The 15,683-nt window shown below is 43.4% G+C and overlaps 1 protein-coding gene across 2 annotated transcripts; it reads left to right on the top strand.

Annotated features, from left to right (window-relative positions):
• The first annotated feature begins 1,253 nt into the window (after positions 1-1,253).
• Positions 1,254-15,220, top strand: ARL5C (ADP ribosylation factor like GTPase 5C). Of its 2 annotated transcripts, XM_056547883.1 has the most exons (7): positions 1,254-1,845; positions 7,724-7,763; positions 8,476-8,536; positions 10,189-10,336; positions 10,962-11,045; positions 11,801-11,952; positions 14,840-15,220. In XM_056547883.1, the coding sequence occupies exons 4-7, from the start codon at positions 10,193-10,195 to the stop codon at positions 14,886-14,888; spliced, it is 429 nt and encodes a 142-aa protein (XP_056403858.1). In that variant the 5' UTR covers positions 1,254-1,845; positions 7,724-7,763; positions 8,476-8,536; positions 10,189-10,192; the 3' UTR covers positions 14,889-15,220. The 2 variants fall into 2 exon arrangements, with proteins under 2 accessions (XP_056403858.1, XP_056403857.1); XM_056547882.1 differs by lacking the exon at positions 7,724-7,763 and having other exon boundaries at positions 1,440-1,845.
• The last annotated feature ends 463 nt before the right edge of the window (positions 15,221-15,683 follow it).

Here is a 15,683-nt window from a genome sequence, read left to right as displayed (position 1 = left end):
CTAACCTAGGCCCCGTTGCTCAGGTGATGCTGTGATATTCATTGTAATATTTGTTCTGTTAATTTATAATTTGTTGCACTGTACCTTTAAGGAATGTTCAGGATATCTGTGAAAGGTATGAGGCAGAATACCCATGTGACCCTGATTGCCCAATGGGAACCCCCAAATTGCCCTGTATATAGTGTGGGGGGACTAGCTCCAAGCTAGTGTGTTGTGTGCAGAGCTCCATGTGAGCTGCAGTGTGGAAACGAGTCGGAAGAAGTGTGAGGTGATCCAGAGGGAAGCCTAAAGAAAATCTCTTCTATAATCAGCCGCGCCATTCTGCAAGTGTTCCCTGTACAGGTGTCGGTGAGTTCATACCCTGGCGGTGTCAGTAAATTGTACCTCAGCAGAACCTTAGTCAGCATGGAATATCTCCAAGTCTCAAGTCTGTCATATCTAATAGCAGGTCAAAAGTCAATTGAAGTGGGTGAAAAACACTATAAGTCCAAGCAAGGCCACAGGGCTCCCTCGGGATACACTGCATCCCTTCTACTCTGTTCTGTACTGCTAGTACTGTACTATCTGCTCCTGCCTCAGTAAAAATACAGTTATCCGTAACCTGGCATCGGTGTGTTTATTGCCACGTGCCTGGCTCAGGAGAAGCTGTCTCCACCTTGGACCGCGAAGGTTAACGGTGCCCTGGCGTCACGATTTGACAAGTATATCTTGCACCCCTGTGTCACCACACATGTATATATGATGGTGTGGTGAACATGTGCTTAAAGGGGTTCTCCACCAAACTGAACTTTTTACACACTTATGCCCTATCCACAGGATAGGGGATAAGTGTCTGATCATGGGGGTACCGACTGCTAGGACTCCTGCGATCTCATGTACAGGGCCCGACTACATGTCCTCAGCACATTCTGGCCCACACCTTCCTGGACAAGGGTAAGTAACCTCCCATTCAGCCAATTACCATCCGCAGCGATGTCCCGCCTTAACCACTGATTGGCTGAGCCGACCGTTACTCGCTCATGTCTAGGAAAGTGTGGGCTGGAGTGTGCCAAGGATAAGGGATAAGTACAGGTGAGTGTTTCCAGCCAGGGTGCCTCCAGCTGTTGCAAAACTACAACTCCCAGCATGCTGGGACAGCCAAAGACTGTCTGTGCATGCTGGGAGTTGTCGTTTTGCAACAGCTGGAGGCACATTGGTTGGGAAACACTGTCATACAGATAGCAGCAGTATACAGATGGACTGACAGGGGAGATGTATAACTACTATATATCCTGACTCCATACAGATAGCAGCAGCAGTATACAGATAAAGCTGGAGGGGAATAACTACTGTATCCCCTCATCTGATAAGGGCATGCTTAGAGCTGCAGGTCTAGGTCAATGCCAGACACTGATGAAGAACATTATCACTCATAAAGCATGAAGCGGTCATTCACTTGGGGTGTTGTATGATAACCCCATAATAACTGGCCTCCAGCTTCATCAAAACAACGGAAACCGCTAACGAGGGAGGAAGTCATCGTGTCAGCGTGACGTCATCAGCCCGTCCCTGATACTCACACAGCGTGCAGCCAGGCCCCGCCTCCTCTTACCTTACCCAGTCACTGACGTCACGGGGACTCCCCCGGAACGTTCAGAGGGGCGGGGCTTCCGATGACGTCACGGCTGTTTAAATGCTCTGAAGAGCCGATCTCTGTATTTCAGCGAATTGTCGGCTGGTGAGGAGAGTGTCGCGACACAGGTCGCCGGCTGCGCCCATTTTTATCGATCACTTACTGGATTATCCAATAAACTACAACAATGGGGCAGCTGTTCACTAAACTCATGAGCATCTTCGGCAACAGAGGTAGGTAAAGGGTTGGAGCCGGGCTGTGTGACTATGGCTGCCAGAAATCCTGGATTATCCCGGGAGATGAGGACTCACACTGTGACCGATACTATATACCCTGTGTATATAGCTGTGATATACTGTATACCCTGTGTATATAGCTGTGATATACTGTATACCCTGTGTATATAGCTGTGATATACTGTATACCCTGTGTACATAGCTGTGATGTGCTGTATACCCTGTGTATATAGCTGTGATATACTGTATACCCTGTGTACATAGCTGTGATATACTGTATACCCTGTGTACATAGCTGTGATATGCTGTATACCCTGTGTACATAGCTGTGATGTGCTGTATACCCTGTGTATATAGCTGTGATATACTGTATACCCTGTGTATATAGCTGTGATATACTGTATACCCTGTGTATATAGCTGTGATATACTGTATACCCTGTGTACATAGCTGTGATATACTGTATACCCTGTGTACATAGCTGTGATGTGCTGTATACCCTGTGTACATAGCTGTGATGTGCTGTATACCCTGTGTATATAGCTGTGATGTGCTGTATACCCTGTGTACATAGCTGTGATATACTGTATACCCTGTGTACATAGCTGTGATATACTGTATACCCTGTGTACATAGCTGTGATATACTGTATACCCTGTGTACATAGCTGTGATATACTGTATACCCTGTGTACATAGCTGTGATATACTGTATACCCTGTGTACATAGCTGTGATATGCTGTATACCCTGTGTACATAGCTGTGATATGCTGTATACCCTGTGTATATAGCTGTGATATGCTGTATACCCTGTGTATATAGCTGTGATATACTGTATACCCTGTGTATATAGCTGTGATATACTGTATACCCTGTGTATATAGCTGTGATATACTGTATACCCTGTGTATATAGCTGTGATATACTGTATACCCTGTGTATATAGCTGTGATATACTGTATACCCTGTGTACATAGCTGTGATATACTGTATACCCTGTGTACATAGCTGTGATATGCTGTATACCCTGTGTATATAGCTGTGATATGCTGTATACCCTGTGTACATAGCTGTGATATGCTGTATACCCTGTGTACATAGCTGTGATATGCTGTATACCCTGTGTACATAGCTGTGATATGCTGTATACCCTGTGTATATAGCTGTGATATGCTGTATACCCTGTGTATATAGCTGTGATATGCTGTATACCCTGTGTATATAGCTGTGATATGCTGTATACCCTGTGTATATAGCTGTGATATGCTGTATACCCTGTGTATATAGCTGTGATGTGCTGTATACCCTGTGTATATAGCTGTGATGTGCTGTATACCCTGTGTACATAGCTGTGATGTGCTGTATACCCTGTGTACTGTGTATATAGCTGTGATGTGCTGTATACCCTGTGTACTGTGTATATAGCTGTGATGTGCTGTATACCCTGTGTACTGTGTACATAGCTGTGATGTGCTGTATACCCTGTGTACTGTGTACATAGCTGTGATATGCTGTATACCCTGTGTATATAGCTGTGATATGCTGTATACCCTGTGTATATAGCTGTGATATGCTGTATACCCTGTGTATATAGCTGTGATATGCTGTATACCCTGTGTATATAGCTGTGATATGCTGTATACCCTGTGTATATAGCTGTGATATGCTGTATACCCTGTGTATATAGCTGTGATATGCTGTATACCCTGTGTATATAGCTGTGATGTGCTGTATACCCTGTGTATATAGCTGTGATGTGCTGTATACCCTGTGTACATAGCTGTGATGTGCTGTATACCCTGTGTACTGTGTATATAGCTGTGATGTGCTGTATACCCTGTGTACTGTGTATATAGCTGTGATGTGCTGTATACCCTGTGTACTGTGTATATAGCTGTGATATGCTGTATACCCTGTGTGTACTGGTGTATACATACTGTATACTTTGTATATAGCTGTGATATATTGTATACCCTATGTGTGTACAATATATACTGCACACTCTGTATACAGCTGTGATATACTCTGTCTACTGTGTATATAACTGGGATATACTGAATACAATGGATATTGCTGTGATATACTATAGACCCTGTGTATGCTTTGTATATAGCAATGACCTACTATATACCCTGTGTGTATACTAGTGATAAATACTATATACCATGTACGCAGCAGTGACGGACACTATATTCTGTTTACTATGAAGATAGCAGTGACACATACTATATATATATCTATATCTATATATCTCTATCTCCTGAGTGTATATGATGATGTTTAAATTCTGCAGACACTTGTCTATTATTGTAGCAATTTATCACTATACCCCCCCTCCCCCCCAGAAGTAAACAACTGTCGCACAGTCACCTTCCATCATGTACATCAGTGTTCCTCAACCTGTGGCTCTCCAGCTGTTCCAAATCTATGATGACTCCTATTATATATATATATATATTTTAGTTAAAAAAAAACATTTCTTTACTCCATTGGGTGGGGGTGGGGGGGGGGGGGGGAGGGAATGTATTCAAAGTTGCTACCTACTATTGCAGGGTTTCCCAACCAAGGGTGCCTCCAGCTGTTCCAAATCTATGATGACTCCTATTATATATATATATTTTAGTTAAAAAAAAAACATTTCTTTACTCCATTGGGTGGGGGGGGGGGGGGGGGAATGTATTCAAAGTTGCTACCTACTATTGCAGGGTTTCCCAACCAAGGGTGCCTCCAGCTGTTCCAAATCTATGATGACTCCTATTATATATATATTTTAGTTAAAAAAAAACATTTCTTTACTCCATTGGGTGGGGGGGGGGGGTGGTAATGTATTCAAAGTTGCTACCTACTATTGCAGGGTTTCCCAACCAAGGGTGCCTCCAGCTGTTGCAAAACTACAACTCCCACCATGCAATGCTCCATGGGGGGGGTTAAAAGTTGCTACCTACTAGGGCAGTGATTCCCAACCAGGGTGCCTCCTGCTGTTGCAAAACTACAACTCCCAGCATGCCCGGACAGCCAAAGGCTGTCCGGGCATGCTGGGAGTTGTAGTTTTGCAACAGCTGGAGGCACCCTGGTTGGGAGTCACTGTAGCTTCCCTTAAAATTAATGTTTGACTGACTGGTTGTCCCGATTTACAACATTTTGGGAAGTCTCTGTACAAATATTAACTATCTATCTCCTTGGAACATGATTGGGGATTATATGGCCTTTATGCAGATGAGCTTTCACTTATTGCCTTTGGTTTATAAGAAGCTTTTAACTCTGTGTTTGCATACATGTGAATTGTGGCCCTAATATTTCTAGCATGTAATGTTCTTGGGGGCCCCCTCTGAACCCTACATGTCCCATCCACCTCCTGGTGAGACGTGTTCTTACCCCCTGATGATCTGATCCTCACCCCTTTATTTTGTTCTCCTTTCACCCCCTCCTTATGTGTATGGAGGCCTCTGGCTATTATCTCTGCACAGCTGGGTGTGAATAGGCTTCATGCCCTGGTGTTTTTCTGCCATGGAAGTAGGGGAGGGGGCGGCTGCTGAGAGAGTTTTTTTTGTTTTGTTCCCTGTAAGTTTCTCTCCCTCTCGGCCCTGGATGTTTTCTCAGTCCAGACATAGTTCACATTCCATCCTCTCCACATCTGCCTCAAGGGGGGGGGAGGAAGCCGTGCCTGTCAGTCTTCCATAGAGATCTTCAGTTTGGGTTGCCACTAGAGATGAGCGAACTTACAGTAAATTCGATTCGTCACGAACTTCTCGACTCAACAGTTGATGACTTTTCCTGCATAAATTAGTTCAGCTTTCCGGTGCTCCGGTGGGCTGGAAAAGGTGGATACAGTCCTAGGAAAGAGTCTCCTAGGAATGTATCCACCTTTTCCAGCCCACGGGAGAACCTGAAAGCTGAACTAATTTATGCAGGAAAAGTCATCAACTGCCGAGCCGAGAAGTTCGTGACTAATCGAATTTACTGTAAGTTCGCTCATCTCTAGTTGCCACCTTTCTTGCAAAAGAATACCGGCCATGCTAATTTGCATAATTGAATGTATATATATATATATATATATATATATATATATATATATATATATATATATATATATATATATATATATATCTCTATCTCTATCTCTATCATCTCTATCTCTATCATCTCTATCTCTATCATCTCTATCTCTATCATCTCTATCTCTATCATCATCACAGGATACACATGCGGGGGAAATGTTGTCCTATTCTGACCCCTATAGCTTATGTTTTGCACCCCGATCTGTCGTTTTTAACAGTACCATTTTTGTTTTGATGTGATTTTGATCGCTCTTTTAAAAAAAAAAAAAAAAAAATTTTTTTTTTTTATTCGAGAGTTGCCGTTAGTTACTAACTACAACTCCCAGCATGCCCTGATACAGCCTGTGGCTCAGCAGCTGCCCCCAAACGAAAACTACAACTCCCAGCATGTTGGACTATACAGTATTATATAGTATAGGTCAGTGTTTCCCAACCAGGGGTGCCTCCAGCTGTTGCAAAACTACAACTCCCAGCATGTTGGACTGTATAGTAGTGTATATAGTATACAGTCATGGCCGTAAATGTTGGCACCCCTGAAATTTTTCAAGAAAATGAAGTATTTCTCACAGAAAAGGATTGCAGTAACACATGTTTTGCTATACACATGTTTATTCCCTTTGTGTGTATTGGAACTAAACAAAAAGGGAGGAAAAAAAGCAAATTGGACATAATGTCACCAAACTCCAAAAATGGTCTGGACAAAATTATTGGCACCCGTAACTTTAATTTTTGGTTGCACACCCTTTGGAAAAAAGAACTGAAATCAGGCGCTTCCGATAACCATCAATAAGCTTCTTACACCTCTCAGCCGGAATGTTCTACCACTCTTCCTCTTCCTTTGCAAACTGCTCCAGGTCTCTCTTATTGGAAGGCGCCTTTTCCCAACAGCAATTTTAAGATTTCTCCACAGGTGATCAATGGGATTTAGATCTGGACTCATTGCTGTCACTTCAGAACTCTCCAGCACTTTGTTGCCATCCATTTCTGGGGGCTTTATGACGTATGTTTGGGGTCATTGTCCTGCTGGAAGACCCAAGATCTTGGAAGCAAACTCAGCTTTCTGACACTGGGCAGTACAGTGCGACCCAAAATCCATTGGTAATTCTCAGATTTCCTGATGCCTTGTCCACATTCAAGGCCCCCAGTGCCAGAGGCAGCAAAACAACCCCAAAACATCATTGACCTCCACCATATTTCACTGTAGGTACTGTGCTCTTTTCTTTGTAGGCCTCATTCTGTTTTCGGTAAACAGTAGAATGATGTGCTTTACCAAAAAGCTCTATCTTGGTCTCATCTGTCCCCAAGACGTTTTCCCAGAAGGATTTTGGTTACTCAAGTTCATTTTGATAAAATGTAGTCTTGCTTTTATGTCTGTATCAGCAGTCAGGTCCTCCTGGGTCTCCTGCCATAGCGTTTTATTTAAATGCCGACAGTTTGCGCTGACACTGATGCTCCATGAGCCTGCAGGACAGCTTGAATATCTTTGGAACTTGTTTGGGGCTGCTTATCCACCATCCGGACTATCCTGTGTTGACACCTTTCATAAATTTTTCTCTTCCGTCCACGCCCAGGGAGATTAGCTACAGTGCCATGGGTTGCAAACTTCTTGATAATGTTGCACACTGTGGACAAAGGCAAATCTAGATCTCTGGAGATGGACTTGTAACCTTGAGATTGTTGATATTTTTCCACAATTTTGGTTCTCAAGTCCTCAGACAGTTCTCTTCTCCTCTTTCTGTTGTCCATGCTTAGTGTGGCACATACAGAGACACAATGCAAAGACTAAGTGAACTTCTCTCCTTTTTATCTGCTTTCAGGTGTGATTTTAATATTACCCACCCCGGTTACTTGCCCCAGGTGAGTATAAAGGAGCATCACATGCTTGAAACATTCAAAATTTTCCACAATTTTAAAAGGGTGGCAATAATTTAGTCCAGCCCATTTTTGGAATTTGGTGTCACATTATGTCCAATTTTTTTTTTTTTTAATTGTTTTTTTCCTTTTTTGGTTTAGTTCCAATACACACAAAGGGAATAAACATGTGTATAGCAAAACATGTGTTACTGCAATCCTTTTCTGTGAGAAATACTTCATTTTCTAGAAAAATGTCAGGGGTGCCAACATTTACGGCCAGGACTGTAAGTTAGTGTTTCCCAACCAGGGGTGCCTCCAGCTGTTGCAAAACTACAACTCCCAGCATGCCCGGACAGCCAACGGCTGTCCGGGCATGCTGGGAGTTGTAGTTTTGCAACAGCTGGAGGTGCTCTGGTTGGGAAATACTAGTACAGTATAAGGTGTAACATTCCGGGAGTTGGAGGATTGGTTGGATAAATACCGTCCATTGCATAGCCGCTATTTTTTATATAAAAAATACCGTTGGGGTGGCCAATATACCGGGCAGGTGGTAACCATATAGAATTCTTGGGATTTATCCTGTTCCTTATTACTACCTGCTTGTGAACCGTATCCTCTATGAACAGTTTCGTACACATCAAGGTGCCTTGTTTCCTGTATGTATGGTGACGGCTGTGCACTGTATAGACCATAACCACTTCTCTCTATTCCGCAGAGCACAAGGTCATCATTGTTGGCCTGGACAATGCTGGGAAAACCACCATCCTGTACCAATTGTAAGTATTCACACCCCACCCCCCCCGCAGATGGACTAGGCACAATAGAGGATGTTACAGACTCTTGTCCACTTAGGATATGGCACTTGACAGGGTGTGAAGAAAAGAAAAAGAAATTGGGCGGGGGGGAGGAGACATTGTGATCAATAGTGACCTGTACTGCAATTCATTGCTCTAGTTGATATGTATATGGGTCTGGGATAAACCTTAAAAGGCCTGTTCTATGCTACAAGTCAGCAGAAATGAGTAGTGAATAGACATTACATGTAGCTAGGTGTTTCCCAAGCACGGTCCCAGGGTACCCTCAGGTCATGCTTTCAGGATTTCCTTCATCCAGTGTTTCCCGACCAGTGTGTCTCCAGCTGTTGCAAAACTACAACTCCCAGCAACTTTTTTTTTTTTTTTACTATACTCTACCCCCCCCCCCCAGAAGTAAACAACTGTTGCACCGTGTCACCTTCCATCATGTACATCAGTGGTCCCCCAACCTGTGGCTCTCCAGCTGTTCCAAAACTATCTGACTCCTATTATGCTCGAACAGCCTCAGGTATGGAAGCGCGGAATGTACACGATGCTATGTAACATATATAATAGCATTTATGTGCCAGATAAAATCTCCTGGTGATAAAAATTTTTTAAAAAACTAAAAAAATTTAATCAAATAAAAATTTTATGGTGCCTAAGCAATTGGTTCTGATCAGGATTAAAGAAGTTTTTTCAGAATGAATAAAAAAAAAAAAAAAATATATATATATATATATATATATATATATATATATATATATATATATATATATATAAATTTTTTTTTTTTTTAACAAATTATATTCAAAGTTGTGACTAGAGATGAGCGAACTTACAGTAAATTCGATTCGTCACAAACTTCTCGGCTCGGCAGTTGATGACTTTTCCTGCATAGAAGACTCTTTCCTAGGACTGTATCCACCTTTTCCAGCCCACCGGAGCACCTGAAAGCTGAACTAATTTATGCAGGATAAGTCATCAACTGCCGAGCCGAGAAGTTTGTGACGAATCGAATTTACTGTAAGTTCGCTCATCTCTAGTTGTTACCTACTAGGGCAGTGTTTCCCAACCAAGGGTGCCTCCAGCTGTTTCAAAACTACAACTCCCACAATGCAATGCTCCATGGGGTGGGGTAAAACGTATTCAAAGTTGCTACCTACTAGGGCAGCGTTTCCCAACCAGGGTGCCTCCAGCTGTTGCAAAACTAAAACTCCCAGCATGCTGGGAGTTGAAGTTTTGCAACAGCTGGAGGCACTCTGGTTGGGGAACATTGCTTTAGTTTTTTTGCAGGTGATTTATAATTGTGGTCAGAGCTAGGTGATCCCAAAACCTGTCGGCTATTGCATCCCCCAGCATGCTATTTTGGCTTCAGTTATAGTTTTGCAGCTGGCTGCGGACCGCACATCTAGGGCAAGATAAGCGCACAATGTTCTTACCCAAACCTCCTACAAGAAGCTGCATATAAATTCTCCTAGATTTGCCCCCAAGTAACACTGACTGACAGATATCCTATTTCTTCCCACTATTCCACGTTTTGCCTACTCGGTACAGTATAGTATAAATGCTCCATTGTTAAGTTACAGTCCATGTGGATAATTTATTATAATTTTTTTGCTTCTGTCTTCCAGTCTCATGAATGAAGTGGTTCATACAGCGCCCACTATTGGCAGTAACGTAGAAGAGATTGTCCTGCGGAACACACAATTCCTGATGTGGGATATTGGGGGTCAGGAGACCCTTCGAGCAACGTGGCACAGTTACTACTCCAATACTGAGGTAAGGGCTCAGGCCGCCTACCTGGGCTTATTTCAGCATATGTGTACTTGTCATCCAGCTTTCTACAGTAGGGTATCAAAGTAACCCCCAGGGGGTCCCAGATTCTCAGCTCCTGCCATGTAGACACAGGCTGTTTGGCTACCTACGGCCTGCAGTTAGTTCTGTAGGGTTATACCAGGGAAACTTCAGCTCTGTACGTTATTCTCTGGACACTGGCATGGTTAAAGGGGTACTCTGCTGCTCAGATTGGAACAAACTGTTCTGAATGCTGGAGCCGGCGCCGGGAGCTCGAGACGTCATAGCCCCGCCCCCTCATGTCACACCCCACCCTCCCAATGCAAGTCTCAATGCTGTCACGCCCCATCCCATAGACTTGCATTGAGGGGGTGGGGCTTTGACCTCACGAGCTCCCGGCTCCAGCGTTTGGAACAGTTAGTTCCAAACACTGAGCAGCGGAGTACCCCATTAAAGAGTATCTCCTGACAAAAGTGACAGCAGAAGACCGAGAAAGGGGGGCTTCAATACCTGGAGATCCCTACTGTAAGAAAATGGCTAGGACTTCACTAGGTCTTCCTGACGGTTTATTTACTGAGAATCTTAACAATTTATTGCTTCTACTTCCCAGTTTGTCATTCTGGTGATCGATAGCACTGATCGAGAACGTTTGCCAGAGACGCGTGATGAGCTGTACAAAATGCTGGCACACGAGGTGAGGCGCCCTCTCTTATGGGTCCTTAGGCTTAGTCTGGGGGTTTTTCCTGCTGGGATCCCTCTTAAAGGGTTACATCTTATCCATGGGAGAGGGGATAAGATGCAAGACCACAGGGGTCCTGCTGCTGGGAACCCCTGTGATCTTGGTGCAGCCCCCGGCTGTGCCGGGCACTACCTCAGACTGGGACGTGATGTCATGGCCACACCCCCCCTAGTGACATCACGTCTTTGTCTCAGAGGCAGTGCCCAGTTACACCGACACAATGCCAGGGGCTGCACAGAGATTGTGGGGTTCCCCAGTGGTGGGACCCTGTGATCATACATTTTATCCTCTATCTTTTGGATAGAGGATAAGATGTATAAATCCGGAATACCCCTTTAGGGTCTATTCACACGTTCAGTATTCTGTGCAGATTTGATGCGCAGGATTTTCTGGTGCAGATTTCAATGGAAACTGAATGACTGAACACAGCTTAAAATCCTGCATTAAATCTGCATAGAATTGTGTATGTGTGAATAGACCCTTCAGAGGGATCCCAGCAGGGGGTACCCTGACCCCACCCCCCCAAACAAGGGCTGACCTTCTCATTGTAGTGATTTATTTGCCAGTCCTACAAAGTCCTTGCAGAATGAAGTGTATAAGCATGCTGCACTTAAGGGAAATATGCATTCTGCAGGACTCTCTATGATGAGGAGGTCCAGAGGGGAATGTCACTTTAGCGATCTTCTAAGCAAACGTCTGTCTCCACGCAGGATCTGCAGAACGCGGCGGTGTTAATCTTTGCTAATAAACAGGATGTGAAGAACTCAATGTCCGCCTCGGAGATCTCTACCATGTTAGCACTTAGCGCCATAAAGGACAGAGCCTGGCATATTCAGGGATGCTGTGCACTCACTGGAGAAGGGTACGTTGGTTTAATGGCAAATTTTCACCTTTTTAACAGGTAGAATGTGTTTTTTGAGAAAACCTTCCTTTTATATTTGAAAAAAAATAAATAATAAAAATGACCTCCTGATCCAGCCTGCTTCCTGTCCCTGCACTGGCGCTGCATTGCCTTTGGTTATTTCCTCTCCTCGCTCTCCTGATGTTCTGAGGCTGCAGGGTGTCCATCAGCAGAGCAGGGAGAGCAGTCTTCTAGAGAAGTAACCGGAGGCAGCAAGGAGCACCAGAGCTGGATTTGGTAAGGTGAATATGCGTATTTTTAACCCCTAGAAGGCGGTCATTTGTTTTTAACTTCTATTAGGGAAAACCTTTGTCTAAGTGCAGACATGACACATTTGCTGCACATGAATCTTAAAGAAAAACATATCCCTCCCATACTAAGCATAGGGTTATAAGTGTCAGATTGTGGGGTATCCGACCGCTGGGACCCCCCCGCACTGCGCCCTCGCTCTCTGCATGAAAAGAGCGGTGTTGACCACAGCACAAAGCTAAGGCGGACATGCCCCTTCCATGCAGCGCTCTGGTTCTCCCATAGAGCTGCATGGAGGAGGTCTGTCTGTTGTGGTCGGCATGCCCCGTTCAGGAGGAGAGCCGGGGAGCTGTTAAAGAGATTGCTGGGGGGGTCCCAGCGGTCAGACCACCAGCGATTTGACACTTATCCTCTATCCTTAGGATAAACAGGAGTTCTCCTTTAAGTAATTCTGCAGCAGATTAAAGTACTAAATAGGGCTGCACAACTAATGACAAAAGCAATCTAATCGTTATATTAAAGGGGTACTCTGGTAAAAAAAAACTTTTATTTTTTATTTTGTTTTTAAATCAACTGCTGCCAGAACGTTAAACAGATTTGTAAATTACTTCCATTTAAAAAATCTTAACAATTCCAGTACTTATCAGCTGCTGTGTACTACAGAGGAAGTTATTTTCTGCCTGACCACAGTGCTCTCTGCTGACACCTCTGTCTGTCTCAGGAACTGTCTCAGAGCAGGAGCAAATCCCCATAGCAAAACTCTCCTGCTCTGGACAGTTCCTGAAAAAGACAGAGGTGTCAGTAGAGAGCACTGTGGTCAGTCAGAAAAAGAAATTTAAAAAGAAAAGAACTTTCTGTGGAGCATGTAGCAGCTAAGTACTGGAGGGTAAAGATTTTTTAAATAGAAGTAATTTACAAACCTGTTTTAACGTTCTTGCACCAGTTGATTTAAAAGAAAATAGTTTTCACCGGAGTACCTCTTAGACCAGGCATAGGCAACCTTCTGCACTGAAGATGTTTTGGACTACATCTCCCATGATGCTCTTACAGACAAAATACTGCCAAAGCATCATGGGAGATGTAGTCCAAAACATCTGCAGTGCCGAAGGTTGCCTATGCCTGCCTTAGACTATTGTGTCCATTCTTGCTTTGAAATAGAATTTTGGCGGGCCACCCTGGTGTGTAATCTGGTGCCTGCAGCCAGCTGCTTGTCTCAAAGGAAGCCAAAAGATACAGGGGTTGCATGGAGGAGAACGGGATCTGCGGCAGTTTTGGTGTTTTATTTATTTATTTATTTTTTTATATATATATATTTTTGTTTTGTTTCCCCCTTGACTCCAGCACTATATAAAGGGGGATGGGACATGAAATGGGGGGGGGGGGGGGGATTTTACAATTTTGTTCATTATATCAATATTGCATTATGACATTTTCCACAAATCCTGCAGTCCTAGTAGCCACGTGGATGCTTAACGTGTATAAAATATGTTTTAAAAAAAGGTCAAAGTGCAGGGGATTGGCATGAATTTTTACAACTTTTTGGCCTCCGTACAGGGTTTGGAGCTACTTTTTTTTTTTTTTTTTTTTTTTTCATTTTTTTTATTCTGGTCACTTTGTAAAGTGGCCTACTTAGTCTGTATAAGGTGGCATTACCAATCACTTCTGATGATCAGGAGTATGAAACAAAGACAATAGAAGGGTCAACTTCATGCTGTGCCTGCAACACTGGCACAGCAGTGATTTGGGGGTCCGACCAACTCTTGCTATAGACCTCTGGGGCTGGCTTAACATGCAGGATGTTGGCATCTAGGTCAGTGTTTCCCTACCAGGGTACCTTCGGCTGTCTGGGCATGCTAGTTGTAGTATTGCAACCCTTTGAGGTACCTTGATTGGGAAATGCTGAGCTAGGTCAACATGAGACCTTTTTAGAGGTGGGTAGGTGCGGTTTCTTTTAAATATAGTAACCTTTTGCAACACTAAGTTTGACAGGCAAGTGGAAAGTTCCTTATCTGCTAGACAGACAACCCGTCTTAAAGGGATATTCCAGTAAAAAACATTTTTATATTTTTTTTTTTATTTATTTATTTTTTTCCATATCAACTGGCTCAGGAAAGTTAAACATATTTATAAATTAAATTATTCTATTAAAAAAATCTTCAACTTCAGTAGCTGATAAGTACTGGAAGGATTAACAGCGCTCTCTGCTGACACCTCTGTCTGTCTCAGGAACTGTCCGGAGCAGGCTAGGTTTGCTAAGGGGATTTTCTCCTACTCTTGACAGTTCCTGAGACAGACGGAGGTGTCAGCAGAGAGCACTGTTGTCACACAGAAAAGAAAAAGCTGATAAGTACTGAAAGGATTAAGATTGTTTTTTTTTTTTTTTTTTTTTTTATAGAAATAATTTACAAATCTGTTAAACTTTCTGGAGCCAGTTGATATGTTTTTTTTTTTATTTTTTTTTTATTTTTTTTACTGGAATACACCTTTTTAACTTCTCCCCGTTAAACTGCGATACTCTCTGGAAAGTCTGCAAGTTCTGCCGGCCTTTGCCGAGTCCTCCTAGGGTTAATGATTGATCCTGTTTGCCTTTCCTCCACAGGCTGCCTGCTGGATTAGACTGGCTGAAGTCTCAAGTTACCGCTAGCTGACTTTGACGGGAGCCTCTATATTTATTTTACATACGCTGGACACTTTTCGTATTTCTTTTGTACAAACTGCCTCAATATTTTTTTTTTTTTATACCGACATTTTTGCTTATTTTAAGTGAAAAGAGAAGCAGCTGTGGACTTAGTGACGTGGGCTGTGGTCTGCTCCAGCCAAGTCAGGGGAAAAAAAATAGCTGCATCAAGTTACTTCGAATCTGTAAGAACTCAAGACTTTTTCAGTTCATGGTAAAACATTCGAGGGACGGAAAATTAATTTTTTTTAATGCATCCAGACATGCACTCTACAGTCCGTGTGTATGTGTTTTTCATACAGCCATGTGTATATTTTTGTATCCCACAGTATGACTACCTCAGCTTTCTCCAAAACTATTCTGCTTACTGAGCATTTTCTGCTAAGAAACCGCCCATGTTTGCTTTAGAGCAGTGGTCTTCAACCTGCGCACCTCCAGATGTTGCAAAACTACAACTCCCAGCATGCCCGGACAGCCAACGGCTGTCCGGGCATGCTGGGAGTTGTAGTTTTGCAACATCTGAAGGTCCGCAGGTTGAAGACCACTGCTAGAGATGAGCGAACTTACAGTAAATTCGATTCGTCACGAACTTCTCTGCTCAGCAGTTGATGACTTTTCCTGCATAAATTAGTTCAGCTTTCAGGTGCTCCGGTGGGCTGGAAAAAGGTGGATACAGTCCTAGGAGACTCTTTCCTAGGACTGTATCCACCTTTTCCAGCCCACCGGAGCACCTGAAGGCTGAACTAATTTACGCAGGAAAAGTCAT

The sequence above is a fragment of the Hyla sarda genome, chromosome 12 (assembly GCF_029499605.1).
Source record: "Hyla sarda isolate aHylSar1 chromosome 12, aHylSar1.hap1, whole genome shotgun sequence".
Classification (NCBI taxonomy): domain Eukaryota; kingdom Metazoa; phylum Chordata; class Amphibia; order Anura; family Hylidae; genus Hyla; species Hyla sarda.
This window is presented reverse-complemented; position numbering and strand designations above follow the sequence as displayed.

What these genes read in the sequence shown, in the direction of transcription:
- ARL5C (XM_056547882.1), top strand. Translation starts at nt 1,800, where the DNA reads ATGGGGCAGCTGTTCACTAAACTCATGAGCATCTTCGGCAACAGAG. An exon ending in GAGCATCTTCGGCAACAGAG is followed by an intron (nt 1,846 to 8,475) that starts GTAGGTAAAGGG and finishes TCTATTCCGCAG; the next exon opens with AGCACAAGGTCATCATTGTT. An exon ending in GTTACTACTCCAATACTGAG is followed by an intron (nt 10,337 to 10,961) that starts GTAAGGGCTCAG and finishes TCTACTTCCCAG; the next exon opens with TTTGTCATTCTGGTGATCGA.